Below are 23787 nucleotides of genomic sequence, written 5' to 3' on the forward strand. Positions count from 1 at the left end.
TAAAGAAAACCTCAAGTTTGACTTTAATTTTTTTAAATGTTCCAGAGAAAGTAGCATATTGCTGGAGTTAATACAACACAGGCATAATAAGGCTTCTCTTCAACAAAGCTGTGAGGCGATTAACTTGCTGTGTGCAAATTTCATCCTTAAGGAGCGAGAGGATGTCACCATGGAGATGAGCGGTGCTGAGCCTGGATGTCAGTACTATGAACAGTTACGCCATAACAACATGTGGTTTAAAGTGGGGGACTGTGTTTACATTGAATCACACGGGCTGTCCAAGCCTCGAGTGGCCAGGTAAACATCATGTTTTATTCATCATCTTGTGCTAGGGATTATCAGTAACCGTTCACCGACTTCCAGGTTAGAGAAGCTTTGGGTGCAGAATGGAACCACTTTCTTCTTTGGGCCTATTTTTATTCATCCCGAGGAGACGGAGCACGAACCCACCAAGATGTTCTACAAGAGAGAGGTGTTTCTCAGCCACCTCGAGGAGACTTTGCCAATTACCTGTGTCAAAGGTACTGTGTTCTTTACACTGCCAGTAATTTTTATTCACTGTTTTTTCTTCGCAATCATATTGTGTTTGTGCTTTCAGGCAAATGCATGGTGTCCTCGTTCAAGGACTTCTTGTCCTGCAGACCGACTGAGATTACAGAACAGGATAATCTACTTTGTGAGAGTCGCTACATTGACGCCGAGAAACAAGCCAAAAAGTTCAAGGGTTTGAAACGCTTCTCGTACACTTCCAAAGTGGTGGAAGATGAGGTGTTCTACTTTAGGTTAGCACCACTCAAGCCTGACGCTCAATGCCTTGTTATGCCTTGCCGTCAAAGGATGCAAGTCTCAAGTTTGTATGTCGTATGCGCTTATGTTTGCTGAGGTTTTTTTCCTATTCCTACACTGTGCCCCCTACAAGAGCACAGAAGTGGCTTTTCTTCTCCCTCTTCATGTTTTTTTTCTTTTCATCTTCTCCGGGGCACTGCATATGTGTCGACCTATCCTTTCTACCCTTTTTAGTATAATATTTCTGTTTCTTGGACGGGTTGATTTTAAAGAAATCTTGACTTATTGTAATTTTTACGTGCAACAACAAATGAAGGTGGACCAAACCTGGGTTCCTTAATGGCAACATTGCCAACGTAAGCTTTAGTAATCAGACAGGGAAAACAGTACCAGTAACTATTGGTGCTGAGTTAATGCAGACTCCGCTACCAGCAACAGGTGCTTTAGACTCAGCAACCAGGACCATTGCTTTTATCGTTTTGTAAGTAATGTAGTGTCCTGACAAAGGCACACACAGTCTGACATTCTTTTTAAACTATATTTCTAAACTTAACAGGCCTAGAGCAGTGCTTAGTTCCAACACAGTACACACAATTCGCCGTTACATTACAACGTGAACAAATCATTTTCTCATTATGCACCAATTACAAGTGATGGGTAAATGACACGTCAGTGAGTGTGTGGTACCTACTGTACAGCACGCATACTGCGTTGGTGTTTCTCAATGACGCTATTCGGAAACACAATGACTTCCTGATAGGCACAGTTTGGTGTTTTACAGTCCGTGTGACCGATACAGCACCGGTAATATCTTTTTTTCTTAAAGTGACACACACACACACACGTTGAGGGATATAGTTAAGTTAAAGTTAAAGTACCAACAATGATTGTCACACACATACTAGATGTAGCAAAATTATTCTCTGCATTTGACCCATCACCCTTGATTACCCCCTGGGAGGTGAGGGGAGCAGTGGGCAGCAGCATTGCCGCGCCCGGGAATCATTTATGTTGATTTGACCCCCAATTCCAACCCTTAATGCTGAGTGCCAAGCAGGGAGGTAATAAGTCCCATTTTTATAGTCTTTGGTATGACAAGTTTCACTCCTTGTTTCTTAATGTAGCCACACTTCAATAACAATCACGGTCACCGCGAGTAAAGGGCATTTAAAAACCCCTGAACATAAACACATGCAAGTCATTTTGTTTGCACATTGTATGTTGTTTTGCTGACATGTTTTTTTTCTCCTGACTATTAAAGCAGTGGTACCATTTTAAAATCTAGTGTTGCTGCCACATTGATTTATGTGGCCTGGGAAAGCTTGGAACTATTGTGTGTCAATTAAGTACAAAAGTGTAAAAACATCATAGATTAATATTTATTTACTTTTACTTTTACAAGAGGCCCTCTGATGGCACTCATAAGAATTGAACACCTCTGATTTAAAGGATACTAGAGGTGGGAATCTTTGGCCACCTCACGATTTGGTTACGATTTGATTAGAAATAGATTATTGATGCAACTTTAATTTTTATATATTGATGCATTTTTTTGTTTGTTTGTTTGTTTTACTAAATGAGCACTTATCACTTCCATTTTTAAATACAGTGCATTTGTAATAAAAAACTGGCAAATTAATTCCCATTACATTTATCAAATTAATAAAAGTGTGAGCAAAACTGGAACATAAGTCCCCTATAAAAAATTAGCTGGTCAGATCTCTCAGTGAGGTGGCTCGCTGCAGTCAGCCAACTTTTAGAACTGTCTGCATTACTTTATTTACAAGAAAGAATTGGATGTTCAATTATACCAGATTTTATAATTGGCAATGTCCGAATTGGGATGCTTCTAAAAATGATTATTTCCTGCACCTCTAAATGATACCTTTTGCTGTCTGCAGGAAAGCAATTGTTCCACAGAAGGAAGCGTCTCCCTTTTTGAATAAAAAGATCGAGGAACTTGAGGTTAAACTAGCGGATACTGAGGATGGAGATGATGACATGGATGACATGGATGATGAAGACGAAGCCATGGAGACGCCTGCTATGCCTCAGATGCAAACCCCTCTCTCAAGCGACATGGACGTCATGCCATACACACCTTCCCAGGTATCTAATGCAATGTAAGAACCCCAAATCACACAAAACAAACTTTAAATCTTACCACTTTTTTCCAGTCCACACCAAAGATTAAAGGCTTGTCCAAAAAGGAAGGGGCTAAGAGGAAGATCAACATGAGCGGCTACATCCTGTTCAGCAGTGAAATGAGAGCCGTCATCAAGGCTCGTCACCCTGACTTCTCCTTTGGGGAACTCAGTCGTCTGGTGGGCACCGAGTGGAGAAACCTTGAGGCCTCTAAGAAAGCTGACTATGAAGGTCAGGAGCTGCACAAATCTCACAAGATCTTGACGGGACTAGTCCTCAGGACACTTCTACTGTGATTCTACAACCGTCTGTTTTGTAGAACGTGCAGCCAAGATAGTGGAGCAGCAAGAACGTGAGAGGCCGGCCCAGAAGCAAGCATCCCCAAGATCAGGTACCCATGTAGGGTCACTGATGGGGATCGTGCCTTTGCCTAGCCCAATGGGCATGATAAACCAGACCATGACACCTGTGTCAGGTAACCCCTCTCAGAGCGTGTTTGACTACATGGCTTCAGGGAAATGAAGGACAATTTAAACCATCACAAACAAAGCAACCATCCTTGTTTGTATCTCATATTATCTCTTGTGTTATCACTAGCTTCATGTAAAAACAATTGCATGAGCATTGCATGAATAACCTTCAATATGCCTGTTTTGCCTGCTAACACTCATTTGTTTATTCAGCTCATTTCACACACAAGGCCATTAAAGATGATTAGTGATCAACATTTTATCATTCTGTGTTTTGACAGCATGATACACACTTCAAAATATGTCAATTTGCGACACTTACTTTAAGTGGTCTTTTATAGATTGCATTCATGAAATCTAATTTGGTTTATTACACCAGATAGAATGTTGACATGTTAGTAAAGAGTGTGCATGATTTAAGGCCTTTTGTGTGAAACTGCAAGAATATTGCATGCCATGTCATAGCTGCATGTCACTTATGCATGGATATGTTGTCATCCTCTCCTTGCCCTCCCCCCCCAAGGCATGATGGGAGCTTACGGGCCACCTTACATGCCCATGCAGGGCCCCCATGAGGGTTTATTGAGTGTGGTCACAATGCCACCTTACCATACAGGGGGACAACAACTTCCTCCTCACCATCTTCAGCAAGGTGGCATGCCTGGATACCCAGGCATGCTTCATCAGGGTAAGGGCCACTAGTGGAAACCACACCTGCTCACACCTGCTGGAGGGTTTACCTGCTCCACAAGCCTATAGTCAGTGTTTGTTCTCCTTTAGCCTTTCAGGAGCCACATTCACACACGTGATCACACTCACCACTAACATCACATTTGAACTCTAAACACAACACTGCTACTTTCTTGGCATTAATTCGTATAGAAGTTGACACCAGTGACTGTTTCTTCTTCACCAGGCATGATAGCCGGTGCTGTAAATGGCATGTCCGGGAGTCCCGCCTCTGGAAACTTCCTGCAGCAGGTGAGCTACAATGTGGCTTTGAGTTGAAGCTTTCAAGTATGAACAAATGTTCTTGATCTACTTCAGCCTAGCATGTTAAGCCCAGGACAACATGCTCCACCTCCATACCCAGGACAGGGTCAACCCTCTCACCTGCAACCCATGTTTGTGGCTCCACCCCCCAAGACACAGCGAGTGCTGCACTCTGAAGCCTACCTGAAGTATATCGAGGGTTTGAACGCCGACTCCAGCACCGTCAGCAAGTGGGACCAGACTCTGAAAGGTTGAATCTTTAACTGTGTGTTACCTCAAGTGCATTTCTTTGTCACACGTGTTCATTTCTGATATTCTCTTCATGACAGCACAAAGGCGAGACGCTCATTTCACCAAAGAGCAAGAGAGCCGTCTTCCAGCTCATTGGCTGAAAAGCAAAGGAGCCCACACCACAATGGCGGATGCACTGTGGCGTCTGCGTGACTTGATGTTGAGGGACTCGCTAAGCATTTGTCAGGCGTACAATCTGTGACCACAACACTCACTAAACTATCCTTCTACCTGGAAACTAATTGTAGACCCTAGAAGCAATACTTGATAGTCATTCACTATCAATTTTATATTTATTAGCAAGTACAGTACAGGAAGCTTAATAATTGTGTGAATTTGTTTTTATTTTGTACTTTAGTGAATTAAGTTTTTGGTACTATTAAAATGTACTTATAAGAATATTTACATTTACAAGGGCCAGTGGTTGTTATTGTGAAGACTTTAACACTTATTTTCTCTGTTATGATGCTTGATAGTGATGTAACCATTTCACCAAATTATACGTCATTTCCATTGTGCGCAAGCAATTTGCATATCGCAAGACGAGATTTAAGACGAGATTTTGTTTGAAAATGGCGCGACCGTGCAAATGGATGGTTTGAGGACGGCTGAGGATGAATTTGCGGAATTATGCACAGGAAGCTACATCGAACAGAAGAAGAACAGCAAAACAGTCTCCCAACACTGCGTAGATGGCATCAAGGGTTAGGGTTAGGGTTGGGGTTGGGGTTAGTAACCAGAACTTCCAACACAATCAATATATAGCTGGGAGAAATTTCCAAAATTGCCAAAAAGATTGTGCATTATACAAATTTGCACAATCCGGTTGCGCATTTTGCAAATTGCGCCCACTGATTTGCAAAATGTGCACCACACATTATTCAAATATATAGCTGGAAGCAATTTGCAAAAAGATTGCGCATTATACAAATTTGCAAAATGCGGTTGTGCATTTTGCAAATTGCTCCCATTGGTATTGTGCTTACAATAACAGCGCCTGTCCTCATCAGGCTTGCAGTTAAGCTAGAAGCTATCCCAGGGGCCAACACACATACATTGTTTGATATTCTCCATTTAATTTAACATGCGTAGAAGTTTGAGTACTTAGAGAAAACCCACAAATTCACAGGGAGAACATGCAACTTCACCTAGAGATGTTCCAAAAGAGTTGTCGCCTGACTCTCTCCTTATTTGACTATAGCATTGTAGTTTTTTGTGAGGGTATGAAGATGATCCTAATATTTATTAGTATAACATTATTTTAGCTCCACCACCCAGATATATGCCTTACCTGAAACAAACACTTGTCACTAAGCAAAACACCACATTCATTGCAGGAATACGGGTATTTTATTTTGGTGGAACTTCCGATTGCACTGACGTCACTTCCGTTTAGCTGAATGAAGCCGGGGCCATTCTCTTTAGTGTTTGCCCTGTCCCCCCCATCTCTACCTCCCCAACGCCGCATTTTGATTTAAAAACAACATAAATGCAACCTTGAAACTACCATTCACAAACCCAACCGACACAAAGCCGATGTGTCCTATGGAATAGCTACAAAAACTGACCGAAGGAAAAAAGGTGAGGCTTTGTATTTCTCGCAGACTTTTCGAGGCTAACGTAGCAGAGCTAGCAGTTTCATCGTCCGTCCGAGGAGGTAAAGGGGGAAATATTTTCATACTTGCGGGGCCGAAACCATGCCAGCTGCTCTACCCTGAAGGTTGAAAGCTGCAGTTTTTCGAAACGCAATTTTTGCAGTATATTTACTGATGAATGAGAACCGAAGGCAAAGGTCTAAAGTGGATACCAGCGCGGTGCTAGTTAAGCTAGTAGGTTGGCTGTTAGGACAGCAGTAGCGGCCTCAATTTAGTGCTTTTTATGTCCGTTTTTATTAGTATAATCCACGTATTTTCTATTAAATGCATGCATTTACATATATAGAATCACAGTGTAAACTGCAGTTTTGTGTCTAGACGTTCCACTAAATCATTTAAAAAAGTCAAAGTACCAATGATAATCACACACACACACACTAGGTGTGGTGAGATTATCCTCTGCATCCGACCGAGGTGAGGGGAGCAGTGAGCTGCAGCGGTGGCCATGCTCGAGAATCATTTTGGTGATTTAACCCACAATTCCAACCTTTGATGGTGAGTGCCAAGCAGGGAGGTAATGGATCACATTTTCATAGTCTTTGGTATTGTTGTAAGCACAATACCATCCATCCATCCATTTTCTACCGCTTATTCGCCTCTTGGGGTCGCGAGGGGCGCTGGCGTCTATCTCAGCTACTGTCGGGCGGAAGGCGGGGTACACCCTGGACAAATCACCACCTCATCGCAGGGCCAACACAAATAGACAACATTCATACTCACATTCACACACTAGGGCCAATTTAGTGTTGCCAATCAACCTATCCCCAGGTGCATGTCTTTGGAAGTGGGAGGAAGCCGGAGTACCCGGAGGGAACCCACGCATTCACGGGGAGAACATGCAAACTCCACACAGAAAGATCCCAAACCTGGGATTGAACCCAGGACTGCAGGACCTTTGTATTGTGAGGCAGACGCACTAACCCCTCTCCCACCGTGAAGCCCAATACCAATGGGTGCAATCTGCGCAAAGGCATTTTGCAAATTTAATGTCAAATCAAATGTTTATTGGATTCATCACTATACAGTGTACATCCACGACTAAACTCCTGGCTAAAATACTGCCACAACTTGGTTTACTATTTATAAAATGTAATAATGTAGGGTTACCTGGAACCTAAAATAGGCCACCCGGCCTGATTCCACACTTCCCTCGCCAAACACCGTCGTTTCCCAACCCTCACGCTTGGATAAATAGGCTTTGATGCCATCTACGCAGTGTTGGGAGACTGTTTTGCTGTTAGATCGCGTCCAAATTTGCAAAGTGCGCGAGATTGGTGAAATGCTTACAACAGTATAACTCGGCCGGGGTTTGAACTCAACCTACCGGTCTACTGAGCAGGTTTTAAGTGCGATAATTTATGTTCTAATGTAAGCAGGACAAATGTGTATGCTCATTTTTCTGGACAAAAAATTTGACTTGTGAACTCCATATGTGCACCTCAACTAAATGGTAAATGGTTTTACTTTTCTACCCCTTTTTAAGGAGCCCAAAGCGCTTTGACACTATTTCCACATTCACCCATTCACACACACATTCACACACTGATGGCGGGGGTTGCTATGCAAGGCGCTAACCAGGACCCATCAGGACCAAGGGTGAAGTGTCTTGCTCAAGGACACAACGGACGTGACTAGGATGGTAGAAGGTGGGGATTGAACCAGTAACCCTCAGATTGCTGGCGCAGCCACTCTCCCAACTTTGCCACGCTGTCCCAGCTGAGGAAAAAGAAAAATGTTCTTTGTTTGAATGCAGACCTTCATTGTTGACTCTCAACAGTAATGTTTAGAAATGAATTAACTCCCAATCCTGCACTATTTATTCAGAGTTTTCCTGGATCTGCCGCCCCCCCCAAGTCTGGGGATTGTTGGAGGAGTTTTTTTCCCTTTCCATTGTCAACCTAGTGCAGACTTTTGACTGGTGCACCCAGAAACGCCCATATCACCCTTCTATCCAGTCTTCATTGGCTTCCAGTTAAATTCCGCCTTGAGTTTAAGATTTTAGTCCTGACATTCCGTGTGTTGCATGGTGGGGCCCCTCAGTACATCACTGATTTGGCTATGCCCCTACCCCTCAAGGCGCAGCCTCTGGTGTTCAGGCCAGGGTCTTCTAAAGATCCCAAAAACTTGTTTTACAACTTGTTAAGACCTGGCATTCCAGGGTATAGCTCCCAGACTGTGGAACCAATTGCACCATTCCCTCCGTAATCTTGACTTTTTTGAAACTTTTAGGAACCTTTGAAAAATTCTCTTTTTAGTCAAGCTTTTAGTTAATGCATCATTTTTAATCCACTTTGTATCCTTTTTATGAAGTTGCCCCTGTTGTTTTAATTTAATTGATGTTTTACTTTACCTATGTTTTGTACAGCACTTTGTGATTTTATCTGTGAAAAGAGCTGTATTAATACAATTTACTTACTTGCTTGCTTACTTACTTACTTACCTACTCATTTGATGAAGCGTGACATCCAAATGATCCACATCCAGAAATGGCTCAAACCACAAACACCATAAAACTTTGATGCCATCACATGAATGCTGCAAATGTTGAAAAAACACACAAACATATGCATGAGACAACTACTGCAAGTTGACAAAAACATAGTTGGCCAGTCTACCAGTTTCCTGGTAGCCTAGGTAACTTCCTGTTGTCCTGGTTAACTTCTGTTTTGCATATGTCTCACGCAGTTGTTTAGATGCTTGGTGCAAGGGCTGGGCTATTCTTTATTTTTTTCATCCCATTAGATCTCGACTAATATCAAAATTCTGTATATTGTGTTTTAACGTGCCAGTTGTGAGTCAGCTGTACTAAAAATTTAATAAACAAATTGTTAGTTTAAATTGTATGAACATATTGAGGAATTAACAAAACAAATTTAATAAGATGAACCTCTCTGGATAGTCCAGCTTCCTCTCACCTCCATGCATCTGGGGATAGGTTGATTGGCAACACTAAATTGACCCTAGTGTGTGAATGCGAGTATGAATGTTGTCTATTTGTGTTGGCCCTGCAATGAGGTGGAAAATTGTCCAGGGTGTACGTCACCTTCCGCCCGAGTGCAACTGGGAACCGGCTCCAGCACACCCCGTTACCCCAAGAGGGACAAGCGATAGAAAATGGATGGATGGACAAGTAAGTTTTTTAGTCAACGGTAAAATAACTAAACTAATTTACATACTTGGGTTATTCTGCTATGAAATAGAATTTGTAGACATTTTGCAATGTAAACAGCGATTTCAAATGATGATGCTGCATACGCTGTTAACATCATTGCTGCTTGCAAATGTGCAGCTCTTTAATAAAATATAGAGTTCAGATAAAATATTCAATGTTCAAATATTCGTCTGCTGGTCACGGCTATACTGGTAATGCTACATGTGCTAGCAGCATTTGCAATGCAGGCTCTGATCGCAATTTCACACTTTCTGTATAATCACTTAGGCATTAAATTTTCAAATCCATCCATCCATCCATTTTCTACCGGTTGTCCCTTTAGGGGTCGCGGGAATGCTGGAGCCTATCTCAGCTGCATTCGGGCGGGAGGCAATATACACCCTGGACTAGTCACTACCTCATCGCAGGGCCAACACAGATAGACACACTAGGGCCAATTTAGTGTTGCCAATCAACCTATCCCCAGGTGCATGTCTTTGGGGTGGGAGGAAGCCGGAGTACCCAGAGGGAACCCACGCAGTCATGGGAGAACATGCAACTCCACACAGAAAAATCCCGAGCCCGGGATTGAACTCTGGAATACTCAGGACCTTAGTATTGTGAGGCACATGCACTAACCCCTGTACCACCGTGCTGCCCCCACTTTCAAATCATTAAACACATTTGTTCTGTTGTTGTACATAGGGATGGGTACCAAATGCTGTACATTTATAGGTACTGACCAAATTCTGCCCGGTATTGAACAATCTTAGCAGACTCAGCAGGACTGCCCAACAATAATGCTACACATTTTTATGCCAACAAAGCAAGAAGAAAGTGCTCAAACCTACTTTTAGGGTCCAACTTTCAAAATGTGCTAGCTCGATGCCATAGACAGGCTACAGATGAGAATTAGCTATTGGGTGATATCAAACACCTCCAAATTTGTTAAAGTACCAAGGATTGTCTCACACACTAGGTGAAGAAAAATTATTCTCTCCATTTGACCCATCACCCTTGATCACCCCCTGGGAGGTGAGGGGAGCAGTGAGCACCAGCGGTGGCCGAGCCCGGGAATTATTGTTGGTGATTTAACCCCCAATTCCAACCCTTGATACTGAGTGCCAAGCAGGGGGGAAATGGGTCCCATTTTTATAGTCTTTGGTTTGAACTTAAAACCTACCGATATCAGAGCGGACACTAACCAATAGGCCACTGAATTTGTTAATGATAACTACAACTAAGATTCACGTTACAATCCAATAAGTACAATACATGCAGTATAAACACTTTGTAAGACTCAACAAAAGACAAGACTGGCACGTTTAACTGAATGGCAAAGACTACTTTCTGACTAGAGCAACATACTTGGGACAAACTGAAATGAATGCATACTTGCTAATGATACTCAGAAGTGTAAAAATACCAATTCTAACATCCATCCATCCATTTTTTACCGTTTATTCCCTTTGGGGTCGCGGTGGGCGCTGGTGCCTACCTCAGCTACAATCGGGCGGGAGGCGGTGTACACCCTGGACAAGTCCCTACCTCATCGCAGGGCCAACACAGATAGACAGACAACATTCACACTCACATTCACACACTAGGGCCAATTTAGTGTTGCCAATCAACCTTTCCCCAGGTGCATGTCTTTGGAAGTGGGACGTACCTGGAGGGAACCCACGCATTCACGGGGAGGACATGCAAACCCAACACAGAAAGATCCCGAGCCGGGGATTGAACCCAGGACTATTCAGGACCTTCGTATTGTGAGGCAGACGCATATAACCCCTCTTCCACCGTGAAGCCCCCAATTTTAACAAGTGGCCAAAATACATGTTAAATTAAAAAATGTTTCGTGAACAAGCTAACATTTATTAACACGTGGGCCCACACAAGATTACTAAAAATTGGTACCGTTTAGTACCAATATCAATTCCGAAGTACCAGGAATTTGGTACTGTATCAGCTAAAATGTAAAGGGTACCATCCCTAGTCGTGCATCATTTGCACATCGGCTTGCTTTCCTCCACATCACTTTGGTGACACACACGCACAGGTACGATTCAAAATCGTGCCTGACATTTATTTACACGTTTAGCTGCAAGGTTTCTATTTCTGTTTATTTATGCGGCAACGTACAACAGGAAGTGGTGCAGAGAAAAGGTAGACTGATTGCCCGTTGTCACATTTCTGCCATGTTTGATAGAACTAATGTATATTCACAGCTGATCACCTGTAATTCATCACCATTATATAACGGCCCAGCTATAATTTGTTTTTTGCTTTTTTTCAGCATTTTTTTTAAAGTCTGTCAGTGTTTATGTGATTGCAGCAAATGTTTTAAGGTGTTTTTGTTTTTCAAAAACAACACTCTAAAAACTCAAACACTCTGTGAGTGTTTTGGCGTGAACATTGGTGCACTTTTGACCTGTCGGCCATTGATAAGTGTCCTTTTTGACCTGCTCTAAAAATGTATTTGGCTTGATCAGTGCGTATTTTCCCTCATATTTTCTTTTATTATCTTATTTCTCAGCAGTCAAGACTTCACTGCCATTGCTCCTTTCACGTCACAAAGTTGTGATCAAAGCCGTCAGTGATTAGGTCAGAGCGGCGAGAATGTCTCAGCTCCAGTGTCCGGCCAGTCCCATGCCCGCCGCCCCTCCCGCGCTGCAGGTGGGCCAGCCTCAGCCGGGCTACAGCATTCCCTGTGCCACCAGCACACTGGCATCAGAGAGCGCTAGCCAGCCCGTCAGGAGCTCCGCTCTTCCTGCGGGCTCAGCCACGCCCTACAGTACCATCACAGGTGTGTTTGCATGTTCATACATAGGTACACCATCATTATTATTTTTATTGATCATTGTTCATGCTGGCTGACATCTGATTAGTTCACTTTACAAGCAATCCAGTAGAACGTCATTAATTTGTTTTAATAACTGAACAGGCAATGTTTGAAGTCACATTTAAACATCCTCAACTGTCATACTCAGGAACATCTATATCTATATTTACATTACTGTTATTGAAAATACACTTTTGTGTGTTGATCCAATACCAAGTACAGTACTTGCATTACATTAGCATTGTTGGCTGTAAAACTCAAGTGAAGGACAGCAGCCGCACGTCTAGTGGGCGAGATACGCTAAGGCTAACTAGCTCCGTTTGTTTTTTCTCAGTTTGTAGTTTGCACAAAGCACCTAATATGCAATTCCAATCCCTCGCTCCTGCTTGTGACTATTAAAAAGAACTATACAATTCCAGACAGCTCTTCTCTAACTTAGAAATATAGTCAGGTTTTAATATGTCGAGATCTGGTCACACACCTACTTAAGGTAACAGATGTTTATGAGTGACTGTGGTGCTTTTGTCTTCCAGTATCTAACATGGCAAACCCCAAAGAGAAGACCCCCATGTGTTTGGTGAATGAGTTAGCCCGTTTCAACAAGCTCCAGCCTGAATATAAGCTACTGAGTGAGCAAGGACCAGCTCACTCCAAAGTATGTTTGGGAGAAGCTGTGGGGTTCTCCTTCATCTCAAAGCAGACCTTGTGATGATGTCATCTTCTTATGCATTAGATCTTCTCAGTGAGGCTCACACTGGGAGAGCAGCACTGGGATGCAGAGGGGACCAGCATCAAGAAAGCCCAGCATTCCGCTGCTGAATCTGCCCTGGCTGAGACCGTCCTTCCCAAGCCCACCATAAGGACCCCACGTCACACAGGCAAGAACCCAGGTGGGGGGCCGCCCATCGCACTCCTAATACTCTCGTTAAGTTATTGCCGTTGTGTGCTTATTTGCGAACTGCTGTGCTGTCTTCCAGTTGATGGCCTGATGCAAATCATGGAGTTAAACGCATTATGTTCCAAACTAAGTAAAAAGCCTATATATAAACCTTTGGACCCCTACCCGGGGATGAGACCACCAAACATGAATTACGGCGGCCGTATTCCGCCACCTTATCAGCGCTCTATGCAACAGTAAGTTTGTCCCACATGCAGCCATTTACTAGTCCCTGTCAAAAAAGCAAACAAACTGCTTTTTGTTTGTGCAGATACTACTATCCGTTTGCCCCCATGGGACCAATGATGTACCACACGGAACTTTGCATCGGAGGCCAGCAGTTTTTAGGGAAAGGACGCACAAGGCAGCTCGCCAAGCAGGACGCCGCCGTCAGAGCCCTGAAAGTGCTGCAGAAGGAGCCAATATTGCAGCAATTACCAGTGGTGAGAAGAGCACAGTCAGCATTCTCGCTGAGTAAATGAACCGCTATTCATTGGTTTCTCTCTCTGACAGATGAACGGCGAACCCGAGGAAGAGAACCTCAACAAGTCGGAAATCAGCCAAGTGTTTGAAATTGCACTGAAACGCAACTTAGCTGTAAACTTTGAGGTATTACTGAGACATTTATAGTATGTTTTGTATTTGCCTCATAAATGGTGACATCTTGGTCCTTTGCAGGTGTTGAAAGAAGACGGTCCCCCGCATCTGAAGAGCTTTGTTGTGCGCGTCACAGCGGGAGAGTTCTCCGGAGAGGGGGAAGGAAAGAGTAAAAAGATTGCCAAGAAGTTGGCTGCTGGTGCCGTGCTGAGGGACTTGAAGAGGCTACCTCATATACCGAGCGTGGAGAAGACGCTGCCACGCATCAAGAAGAAAACTAAATCCATCATAAAGGTACTTCAAACTGGTTGGCATAAATTGATTTGACTGTAAAAGTTGAATCTTGCAGTTCTTTTCACAATGAAACATTTAACAAAAAAGAAAATGGCAGAATGTAGCTCAAGACTGCAGTCCAAAGATCCTCACACCAGCCAACTATAACATAATAAAGTAACTTAACCATATGACAGGAGGAATATCATCAACCTAAAACAGCTGTTTGGGAAAGTACCAATGCTGCAAAACTGTTGCACATTCACAAAGTCTTAGTATTATTTTCAATACTTTGTCTTGTCTAGTGGCAACATGTCATCTTACAACTACGGAAAGAGTATTGAAATGTCATTTAACGTCATGGCCTAAAAGACTGCATAAACTAAATTCATCTGAATTAATTGATTATTCTATATTTTTATATGAAAATTGGATTGTAAATATTTCGCTCTACGCTATATACCAGGGGTGTCCCGATCTGGTATTGATATTGGTCCACTATCAAGTATATGTATATTACGTTGTTCTCTGAGCAGCTATATACAACTAACCACACATGACCCAAACAAGCTAGACATACGTAGGAAGTGTCCTTTAGTCAATATAAAAAAGTATCAAATACTTATAGTTGCATATTACCTACGGATATAAAGTCTCCAGGGCATAAACTTATCAGAAAGTATCCAGTAACAAACAGGTCCCCATCATACAACTTACTGCGTCATGAGCTTAACGTCATATTGTGGCCACTAAGTGTTGCCAAGATAAACATTTACCACTCCATTTCAACTTAAAAACATCGCAAGTCCATTCCAGATGTTTAATAATTAGTAGCTTAGTGTTTTCATACCTTACAATTGTTCTCTGTTTGACTAATTTTAACTTTATCCTAGAAAAAAATTAAGTATGTATGGTTCTTGCTGATATCATCTCGGGTCAATATCGGAATCAAGCAAAATTTTAGGTTCCAATATTGGTATCATGTTGGAAGTGAAACAGTTTTATGGGGACACTAATGCTTTATACATTAGGCTATTAAAAAATTTCCAATTTTTGCTGCTGCCAACCATTCAAGCAGTAATTTGGTTGGACCTGAATTACTGTTTCCCCCCTCCTGGTTGCAGCCAAGTAGGGCTTTGATCAACACATCATGTGCTAATGTCTACTCAAACAGCTGCAGACCAGTCCAGAATACGGCCAGGGAATGAATCCCATCAGCCGCCTGGCTCAGATCCAGCAGGCCAAGAAGGAGAAGGAGCCCGAGTACAGCATGGTGACGGAGAGAGGCCTGCCGCGCCGTCGGGAGTTTGTCATGCAGGTAAGTCAGCCGCAAGGAAAGCACACACCGCCTGACCTCTAAGGTGTGGCTGCTGCTTTTTACAGGTGTCCGTGTGTGGCCAGGCTGCAGAGGGCATGGGGCCCAGCAAGAAGGTGGCCAAAAGGAACGCGGCGGAGAAAATGTTGGAGCTTCTAGGATATAAAGTGCCTCAACCCCAACCTCCCAAGCCAGCACTTAAAACTGAAGAGAGGGTAATTGTTTGACCTTTTGGTTTGCTCATAAGCAATAATATGGGACATCTATTGTTTGTACTGTTTGTAGACCCCAGTAAAAAAGCCAGGTGATGGACGCAAAGTGACCTTCTTTGAACCAAGCTCTGTAGAGGATGTCCCACTGGGTGAGAAGCAGTTAGAATGTTGCTCTCTTTTGCTTTAGTAACATCTTCTAATGAAATGTTGAAGGGTCCAAAGAGGAAGAGTTCCGCCTGCCTTACTTGAGCCACCAGCAGCTGCCGGCTGGCATCTTGCCCATGGTGCCCGAGGTGGCTCAAGCGGTCGGCGCTTGCCAAGGCAGCCTAGCTAAGGACTTCAGTCAAGCAACAGCCAACCCCGGCAAGGCCATCGTCACTGCCGCCATTGCCAGAGAGCTGCTGTATGCAGGAACATCCCAGACTGCAGAGACCATCCTAAAGAATACCAATACCCTGACCCAGCCGCCGCTTGGGCCCCTCACTAGGCCCTCAGAACAACTGGGCTACCTTGCGTCAGTGCAGGGCCTGCAGGTAACATCTGCGGTCATGCTATGCAATTCTCTTTTGTGTTCAACATTGCCCTCTGTCTCTGCTTACAGGTGGAATACAAAGATTTCCCCAAAAACAATAAGAACGAGTTTGTGTCACTGATTAACTGCTCCTCCCAGCCACCGCTCATCAGCCACGGAATGGGAAAAGATGTAGAATCCTGTCATGATACGGTAGGACAAGTAATCTACCTGCAACACTCCAAGTACTGAACGCTATGAAACTGTAAGCGTTTCTTTACTTCCTCAGGCTGCACTGAATATCCTGAAAATGCTCTCTGAGTTGGACCAGCAGTCAATTGAGCGAACAGGAAATGGACCAGCTTCTGGGTAAACTTCAACTCTGCATATCGTTTAGCCCAATATAAGATGAGGGGAAAGTCTTGTTCTATATAATTATTGATTTCGCCCCTGGCAAGTTTGAGCTTTTTTGTTTTTTTTTGCCTGTAACTCACACACACTCACTGGAGAGATGCAGTTGCGACACAAAAAAGTTGTTGGCACGTTATGTTGCTAATTTTAAAGACATGACCAATCGCAACAAAGTAGACAGGGTCAGGGAGGAAGAGGGATGGGGACCTTTCATTTTCAAATGGTACTGTAACAATTCTCAGTACAGGTACTTTTGTTTGTGTTCATGTGTTAATAAATGTTCATTTGTTTAATATTAATATCTCCTTCTTTATTAAACATTTAACTGTGAGCTTATAATAGTGCTCTCCAGTTATGTTAAGTTTTCCTACACTTCTGAGTGTCATTTGAAAATATGCATTAATTTCCGTTTGTCTGAGGTGTTACCATAATCAGCGATTATTTTGAATGTACCAGTATTGTCTTTTGAGTACTACAACGTGTTTATACCATAGGTATTGTACTTTCTCCACACCAGCTGTTTGTTTGTAATATGCATCTTAGTTGTATTTGTCATTTACACATTTGGAGATGTTGAAAGCACCCTGTAAAATCACTAATGCTAATCAGTAGCATGTGTCATATTCAATTATCATTGAGCTAGGAAGTTTTGAAAATTGGAGCCTTACTTTTTAGTGTTTTCTATCAAGCATGCTTACTTAGGTAGCAATGAAAATTACAACATTACTTAGAGGCATGAATATGCTTGTCTGCCCATAGATATAAGTCAAAAGGTCAGCGTGCTGTAACAGCCATGCGAAGCAACGTGCCAACCTGGCAGCTATCTTAGCAAGGGTCACTTTGCCATTTAAAGTGTCTGTTTGCGACTTGCTCAAAGTTAGGTTTTTTACCAAAAACTAAAAACACCACTGACTATCTAATGTTACCATTAGTGGTTTAACAGAACATGTATTTTTAAAATGTATATTTTTCACAATTACTAATTCTATTGAATAAAAATTGCACATCAGTCCAAGACATTTGTCTGGCGTTCATGCTTGTCGCTCAGTGCTGTCTCTTATACACACTCGGTCCTTTCTCTGGAGGTGGAAATTGAAGCTCTATTGAGGAGAGAGACTGCTCGATGTTCCCGGCAGACCCTCACTATGTTTGGGCCTGCCAGGTCTAACTGGCATCCTACTGCATCATTGGAGCCCACTCAATGATCGGTTGAAAGCGTCGCCCCCTCTTTTCACCCGAGTTTCCAAAACACGAGATCGCAAGTATGATGATACAACCACAAAGTTGATCACGCAACTGCGGCCTAGGGTGTCCTGGTGTCAATTGCATATATGGAGACCCTTGTGTTTTAACGTGGTGTTCATAATGGATAAACTGTGACAAGCAAAAAAGTCCAGTAACAAATCACTACCCGGTTTCGGATCCGGTCGGCCATGCCTCCCAATCACGCCTCTCCAGGTTTCACCGTCGTTGGCAATGTGAGCGTTGAAGTCCCTCAGCAGAACAAGAGAATCATCTGTGGCATCACTCGCCAGCAATCCATGAAGGACGGGTACTCAAAACTACTGTTTAGTGCGTAAGCGAAAAACAACAATCCGTACCTGTCCGCCCACGCAGACGCACAGGGAACCTAATATCTCGTCTACTGGGTTAAACTGCAAGGTACATACTTTGAGCTGTGGGAACACACGTTTTGTCACCCTCGCCCATCACCTCTCACTGCTTGCAACGCCATAGTGGAAGACAGTCCAGCCCTTCTCGGGAAGACTGATACCAAAGCCTCCGCTGTGCGTCGAAATGAGTCTGATTAGAATCAGCCGGAACTTCTCTACCTCAGGCTGCTTCCCTCCAAGCGAGGTGACGTTCAATGTCCCAAGAGCAAGCTTCTGTTGCAGAGGATTGGACCGCCAGGGGCCCTGCCTTCAGCTGCTGCCCAACTTACATGGTAGAGCGTGGCTCATATGGTAGAGCGGTTGACCAGAAACTTCAGGGTTCCTGTTTTGAATTCTATTCACTGCTATTGTGTCCTTGGGCAAGACCCACCTTGCTCCCAGTGCCACCCACTGCACCTGAAATGTGGATAATGGGTTTCTCAATGTGAAGTGCTTTGAGTCCCGAGAGAAACAGTGCTATATTGATATAATTAACTTAATTCACATTGCACCCAATCTCCATGCCTACTCCTATGAGTGGTGAGCCCATTGGGGAGGGGGACCGGCCCAGCCACCATTACCTTGCCATCGAGCCCTACCTAAAGGGTCCCCCCGGTGACCCGCCTCCTAGCGAGGCAAATCTGAGTCCTTGCTTGTATTTCTTTTCATAGAGGTCTTCAAGCTGCTCTGTCGACTTGTTTGTTTTGGCAGACCTTAGCAGGGGGCATTGAAGCCCCAGACAACATCGCTCCTGGGATCATTGGGAAACGCAAACTCATCTACCACGATAAGGTAGCAGTTAAGAGTGGAAGAAATAGGAATCATTCATTATAAATCAAATAATGTCATAGCACAAGCAAAAAAACACTTGCTTATGACCTTCCCAGTACATTTTTCTAAATAATGAGAGCCTTCTATACGTGAAATAATACTATTTAGTCACCTTTTACATTATTTTATTAAGGGCCGTATTAGCATTTGAAAAATACCCAGGTCAGAATTCTGCAACTTCTGTTTTAACCCTGTTCTCTTTCCGTTCTTCCATCCACTGTTTGTCCGTGTCTATTTGCATTTTTTTACTCTCTCTCCTCCTGCCAATTGTGTTAAAAGATCAAAAAGTAAAATTAATGACAGAATGTAATCAACAAAAACAAGCAGTACAAGAGTAAAAGTAAAATTTAGGATGTACAATTCTATTGCTAATATTGTACTTTGGTATGTTGTTTAAGGTGTTAAGTTAGTTCCTTTACGAAGAAAACCCTCCTGGTAATTTTTTAAAGCAAATCATCTGAGCAGAGAAACGTTTTGTTTCTTTAAGATACAAAACGATAATATTACTATGATTATCATTAACCAGACTAATATTCAACAGATGTGCCAAGCAGGAGATGGAGGGCGACCCGCACCTCAAACAGGCTAACTCAAGCACACTGGCCCCGCCCCTGGACGACAGCGTTTAGAGCGTCAGGTTGGCTTGACTGAAAACTTCAAGACACTGTTCTTTGTTGCTTTTAAAATGGCCGCTGTACGCACCATCACGTACATCGTTATTCACACTTAAACAAGATCGATGGAACACTGACTTCCCTCTTTTGATGTTTTTTAATTGTACACGTGATTCTTCTGTAGCTGCATCCTAGCCACAGTTTGAGGCTTTTACTTAGAAGGAAATGAAGTGAAGCGATGAACTGTGAATTATGTTTGCTCTGAGTCGTATTGTTTTTAAGTATTTTGTGTGCTATTAAATCAATCAGTGATGACCTTATCCCTGTCTAGCATGCAGCTGCTCAACTCCTGATTTCATTTAACGACGACACGTTACCGACATGACTGGGAGGAGTGTGTTACTGACTTGTGTGTGACTGTCACTTACATTTGTGTGAAACTTTGTGTTACGGACGTGTGTGGTAACCGTCTGTTACTTACGTGTGTGTGACTGTTACTTACATTTGTGTGTAACTTTGTTACTGATTTGTGTGTGACTGTCACTTACATTTGTGTGAAACTTTGTGTTACAGACGTGTGTGGTAACCGTGTGTTACTAACGAGTGTGTGACTGTCACATTTGTGTGTAACTTTGTTACTGACTTGTGTGTGACTGTGTGTGACTTACGTGTGTTGTTACTGGGAGGAATGTGTTACTGTGTGTTACTGACATGTTTGTCACTGTGTGTTGACTGACGTGTCCAGTAGGGTTGCCAGCCACCCCTTGAAAAACGTAATCCTTCCGTATTTAGAAACAAAATAATTGGTTCAATATCGAGCTGTCAAAGGACGCACTTTGTCCTATATTTGTTTTTTTCCGTTAAAATTAAAAATTGTCTGTAAAATATCAGTACCTTCTTTCGGCTGGCAATAGGTTTCACAGTCTGCTTCAGACTAAGGCAGTGGATGCCAGTGTGACTTATCGCTTACCAAACTCCTTGCCGCTTGACATTTCTGGCATCTATTCTTTTTGCCTTGGCTGCTGTCACTGCCTCACAGGGCGGCAGCTAGCTCATTAGAATTATCTGCCTAGATTCTGGTAATCACACTCCAAATTTTACTTTATGCCACAAGGAAATGTTTTCTTTAAAAAAAAAAAAGGAACAATTGGGGAAATTCAAAGATTGTAGATCGAGGAAGCTACGCCTATCACAATAATGAAGTACATGCTAACAGTAGTCCTTTAACAATGCTGCTCTTTTATTTTTAGTATAACAATGTCCTGTTATCAAAACTGGTTTTATATCTTAAGTTGTTGAACATAAACATGATGTGTCCAGCTTTATGATAGTGACACTCCCAGGAGTCTTAACAGGTAACTGGTAATATGGTAACTCATCAAAGCGTCAAATAATATTTGCTTCATAAGTCTAAGTGTTCAATTCTGACATTATGCTTTTAATTTTGTTGCTTATAGACAATAACCACACTGAGTGGAGATCGCCTTCATAAAGAAAGCACAATTAAAATGTTGCCAGTTTTTGCTTTTTTTTTTGTCAAAGTTCCCATAGTAGTGAACGTTGGAGTCCTGCTCTATCATAAAGCTGCACACTGAATTTATACTGTTTTGAGTTGAGCCGGACAGATGTCTGTTAAAGAGACATGTTTGTTTTTATTCTGTTAAGTTAAGCGGGAACTATTTCTATTTTAGACGTAAAAAAAATTTTATCCTGTTAATTTCGTTATTTTGTACAACAAATTAACTATTGAACAATTTGTTTCCCATGTATTCGTATCAATCCCTAACCTGCACATCTAAATACATTCTGCCTGCAGTCACATAGTATAAAAGTGTGTGTAGATTGTCAGTCATTAAGGCATTTGTAATTCTGAAAGGGTGAATGAATGCAACTCTGAAACGTATTTAACAAGTCCAGTTGCCCCCATTCAAGCTTTATGGATATACAAACTCCTTTCTCACAAATAAAAAGGGCCAAAAGAATTTAGGTCGACCAGCCCCGTAAGATGTACTTTTTTTTTCCAGGTAGTTGGCAGCCCTTTGTCTGTGTGTAACTGACGTGTGTGTGTCTGTGTGTTACTGACAAGTGGAGGGATGGGAATTAGTAATTGAGTTTTCCACTTCTGATTCCACTTGCAATCATGCTTTCAATTCTGATAAATTTCTTTTTCGGTTCTCTTATCGATTCCTTTTTGGAAAAAGATGGGTTACGATCAATTTTGTTTAGTGTAGTGGTAACATGACCCTACAAAGCCAAACGGTGAAGTCTAGAGAGCCATATTATCATACATACATACATACATTAAATAACATTTTGAAAATATAAGAAATAAATATTCTTCTGTATAATTTAGTAAAGTAAAACATGGAAATTACACAAGAATGTAATTTAGTAACGTGATATTAACTAATTACATGCAAAGTGAGAAACGTTGAGCCTTTATTATAATTGTGATGATTATGGCTTACAATTTATGAAAACCTTCATCTGAAAATCTCAAAATATATGTGCTTTCAAAATCTGTAAGCCATGATAATCAAAATGACAACAAAGGCTTGACATATCTCACTTTGCATGTAATGAGTTAATATCACATATGTGTCTAACATTTGAAGTAGAATTGCTCACTTGAATGGACTTTTACAAGATATTCTAATTTTGGAATAGAAATACGGAGTTCCTGCAGTCCTGGGTTCAAATCCAGGCTCGGGATATTTCTGTGTGGAGTTTGCATGTTCTCCCCGTGAATGCGTCAGTTCCCTCCGGGTACTCCTGCTTCCTCCCACCTCCAAAGACATGCACCTGGGGATAGGTTGATTGGCAACACTAAATTGGCCCTAGTGTTTGAATATGAGTGTGAATGTTGTCTGTCTATCTGTGTTGGCCCTGCGATGAGGGAGCGACTTGTCCAGGGTGTACCCCGCCTTCCGCCCGATTGTAGCTGAGATAGGCGCCAGCGCCCCCGCGACCCCGAAAGGGAATAAGCGGTAGGAAATGGATGGATGGACGGTGGGAGGAAAACATGGAACTTTCCTCTGAGTACAATTGGACATTCATCGACCAAAAATTAGGAGTGTCTACTTTTACTACAATTGTGTGTACAAACTTTTTACCACAAACTTAGTCACTGCTCTGTGCAGCCAGTACTCCTCGCCGCAGAGCCAATCACAATCTGTTTCTCGTCATGCTCATGTGAATCAGAAAGCACTCGTTTCAATGTAACAAATAATAGCGCTAACATGATAGGCGTTGTCAGTACCTGTTGTATTCAGATGGCATGCTAGCCTTACTGCTTTTGGGGTGAGATCGGAGCGGTTCAAAAACGCAACATTAATTTTATAGTTGGAGCATGCGGTGCTCAACTGTTTCAGTATATTGCTCGTATGTCCTTCTCTTAATGAAGTTCCAGCTTTGCAATTATTACATGTAGCGTTGTTCCGATAGTTTGTTGTAAATTATAGCCAAACTTTGGAGTATGTCCACGGCCTGGTCACCATGTTGCTGTCTGATGTCTCTACGCACTTTGCGTAATGTCGTTCCCGCCCACAGGAATCCTTCAGAGAATTGTTTGAAAAAATGGCAAGCGATTCCACGGAATTGATACACTGGAAATCAGTTCTGAACAAGAACTAGTTTTTGATTCCCATCCCTAGACGTGTGTGTAACTGTTACATGTGTAGTGTAACATAAAAAGTGTGATACTGACATTTGTGTGGTAACTGTTTCTGACGTGTGTGTTACTGACACGTGTTGTAACTCTTACGTGTGTGACTGTATGTTGATGACGTGTGTTACTTACATGTGTGTAACTGTGTTACTGACACGTGTGTTGTAACGTGAGTTGTTTCACCTTTCTTCCTTCATGTCGGCCTCTTGTCTTGGACTGATCCTCGTGGTAATTAAACCTGCGTGCTGTACAAACCAACACTTGTAGTATGTCATTTTTTTTCGAAGCATGTTTCATTCTTTATGTCAAGTCCAACACTCTTGATTTTTGTAAAAGTATATGAAGATAGTTGAAGGAGCAGAAATCAAAGGTCAGGTAAAGGTAAACTGCTTTTTTTACTCTGAATTTGATGACTGGGTGGTGGTCCCTCTCTT

At 42.5% G+C, this 23787-nt stretch overlaps 1 protein-coding gene and 1 pseudogene across 4 annotated transcripts; both read left to right on the forward strand.

Moving 5' to 3' along the window:
- LOC133535396 (protein polybromo-1-like) overlaps positions 1–5099 on the forward strand; it is a 28042-nt pseudogene extending 22943 nt beyond the window's left edge.
- Positions 5100–6056: 957 nt separating this feature from the next.
- Positions 6057–23611, forward strand: stau1 (staufen double-stranded RNA binding protein 1). 4 transcript variants are annotated; one of them, XM_061875211.1, is made up of 15 exons: positions 6057–6266; positions 12028–12297; positions 12867–12988; positions 13067–13223; positions 13311–13467; positions 13542–13713; positions 13784–13879; positions 13949–14161; positions 15315–15458; positions 15524–15670; positions 15741–15816; positions 15881–16200; positions 16269–16391; positions 16468–16547; positions 19614–23611. In XM_061875211.1, the coding sequence occupies exons 2-15, from the start codon at positions 12111–12113 to the stop codon at positions 19699–19701; spliced, it is 2082 nt and encodes a 693-aa protein (XP_061731195.1). In that variant the 5' UTR covers positions 6057–6266; positions 12028–12110; the 3' UTR covers positions 19702–23611. The 4 variants fall into 4 exon arrangements, with proteins under 4 accessions (XP_061731195.1, XP_061731197.1, XP_061731193.1 ...); XM_061875213.1 differs by having other exon boundaries at positions 13067–13211; XM_061875209.1 differs by having other exon boundaries at positions 13067–13467.
- Positions 23612–23787: the final 176 nt, after the last annotated feature.

Source organism: Nerophis ophidion, linkage group LG16 (genome assembly GCF_033978795.1).
Source record: "Nerophis ophidion isolate RoL-2023_Sa linkage group LG16, RoL_Noph_v1.0, whole genome shotgun sequence".
In the NCBI taxonomy this organism is placed as follows: Eukaryota; Metazoa; Chordata; class Actinopteri; order Syngnathiformes; family Syngnathidae; genus Nerophis; species Nerophis ophidion.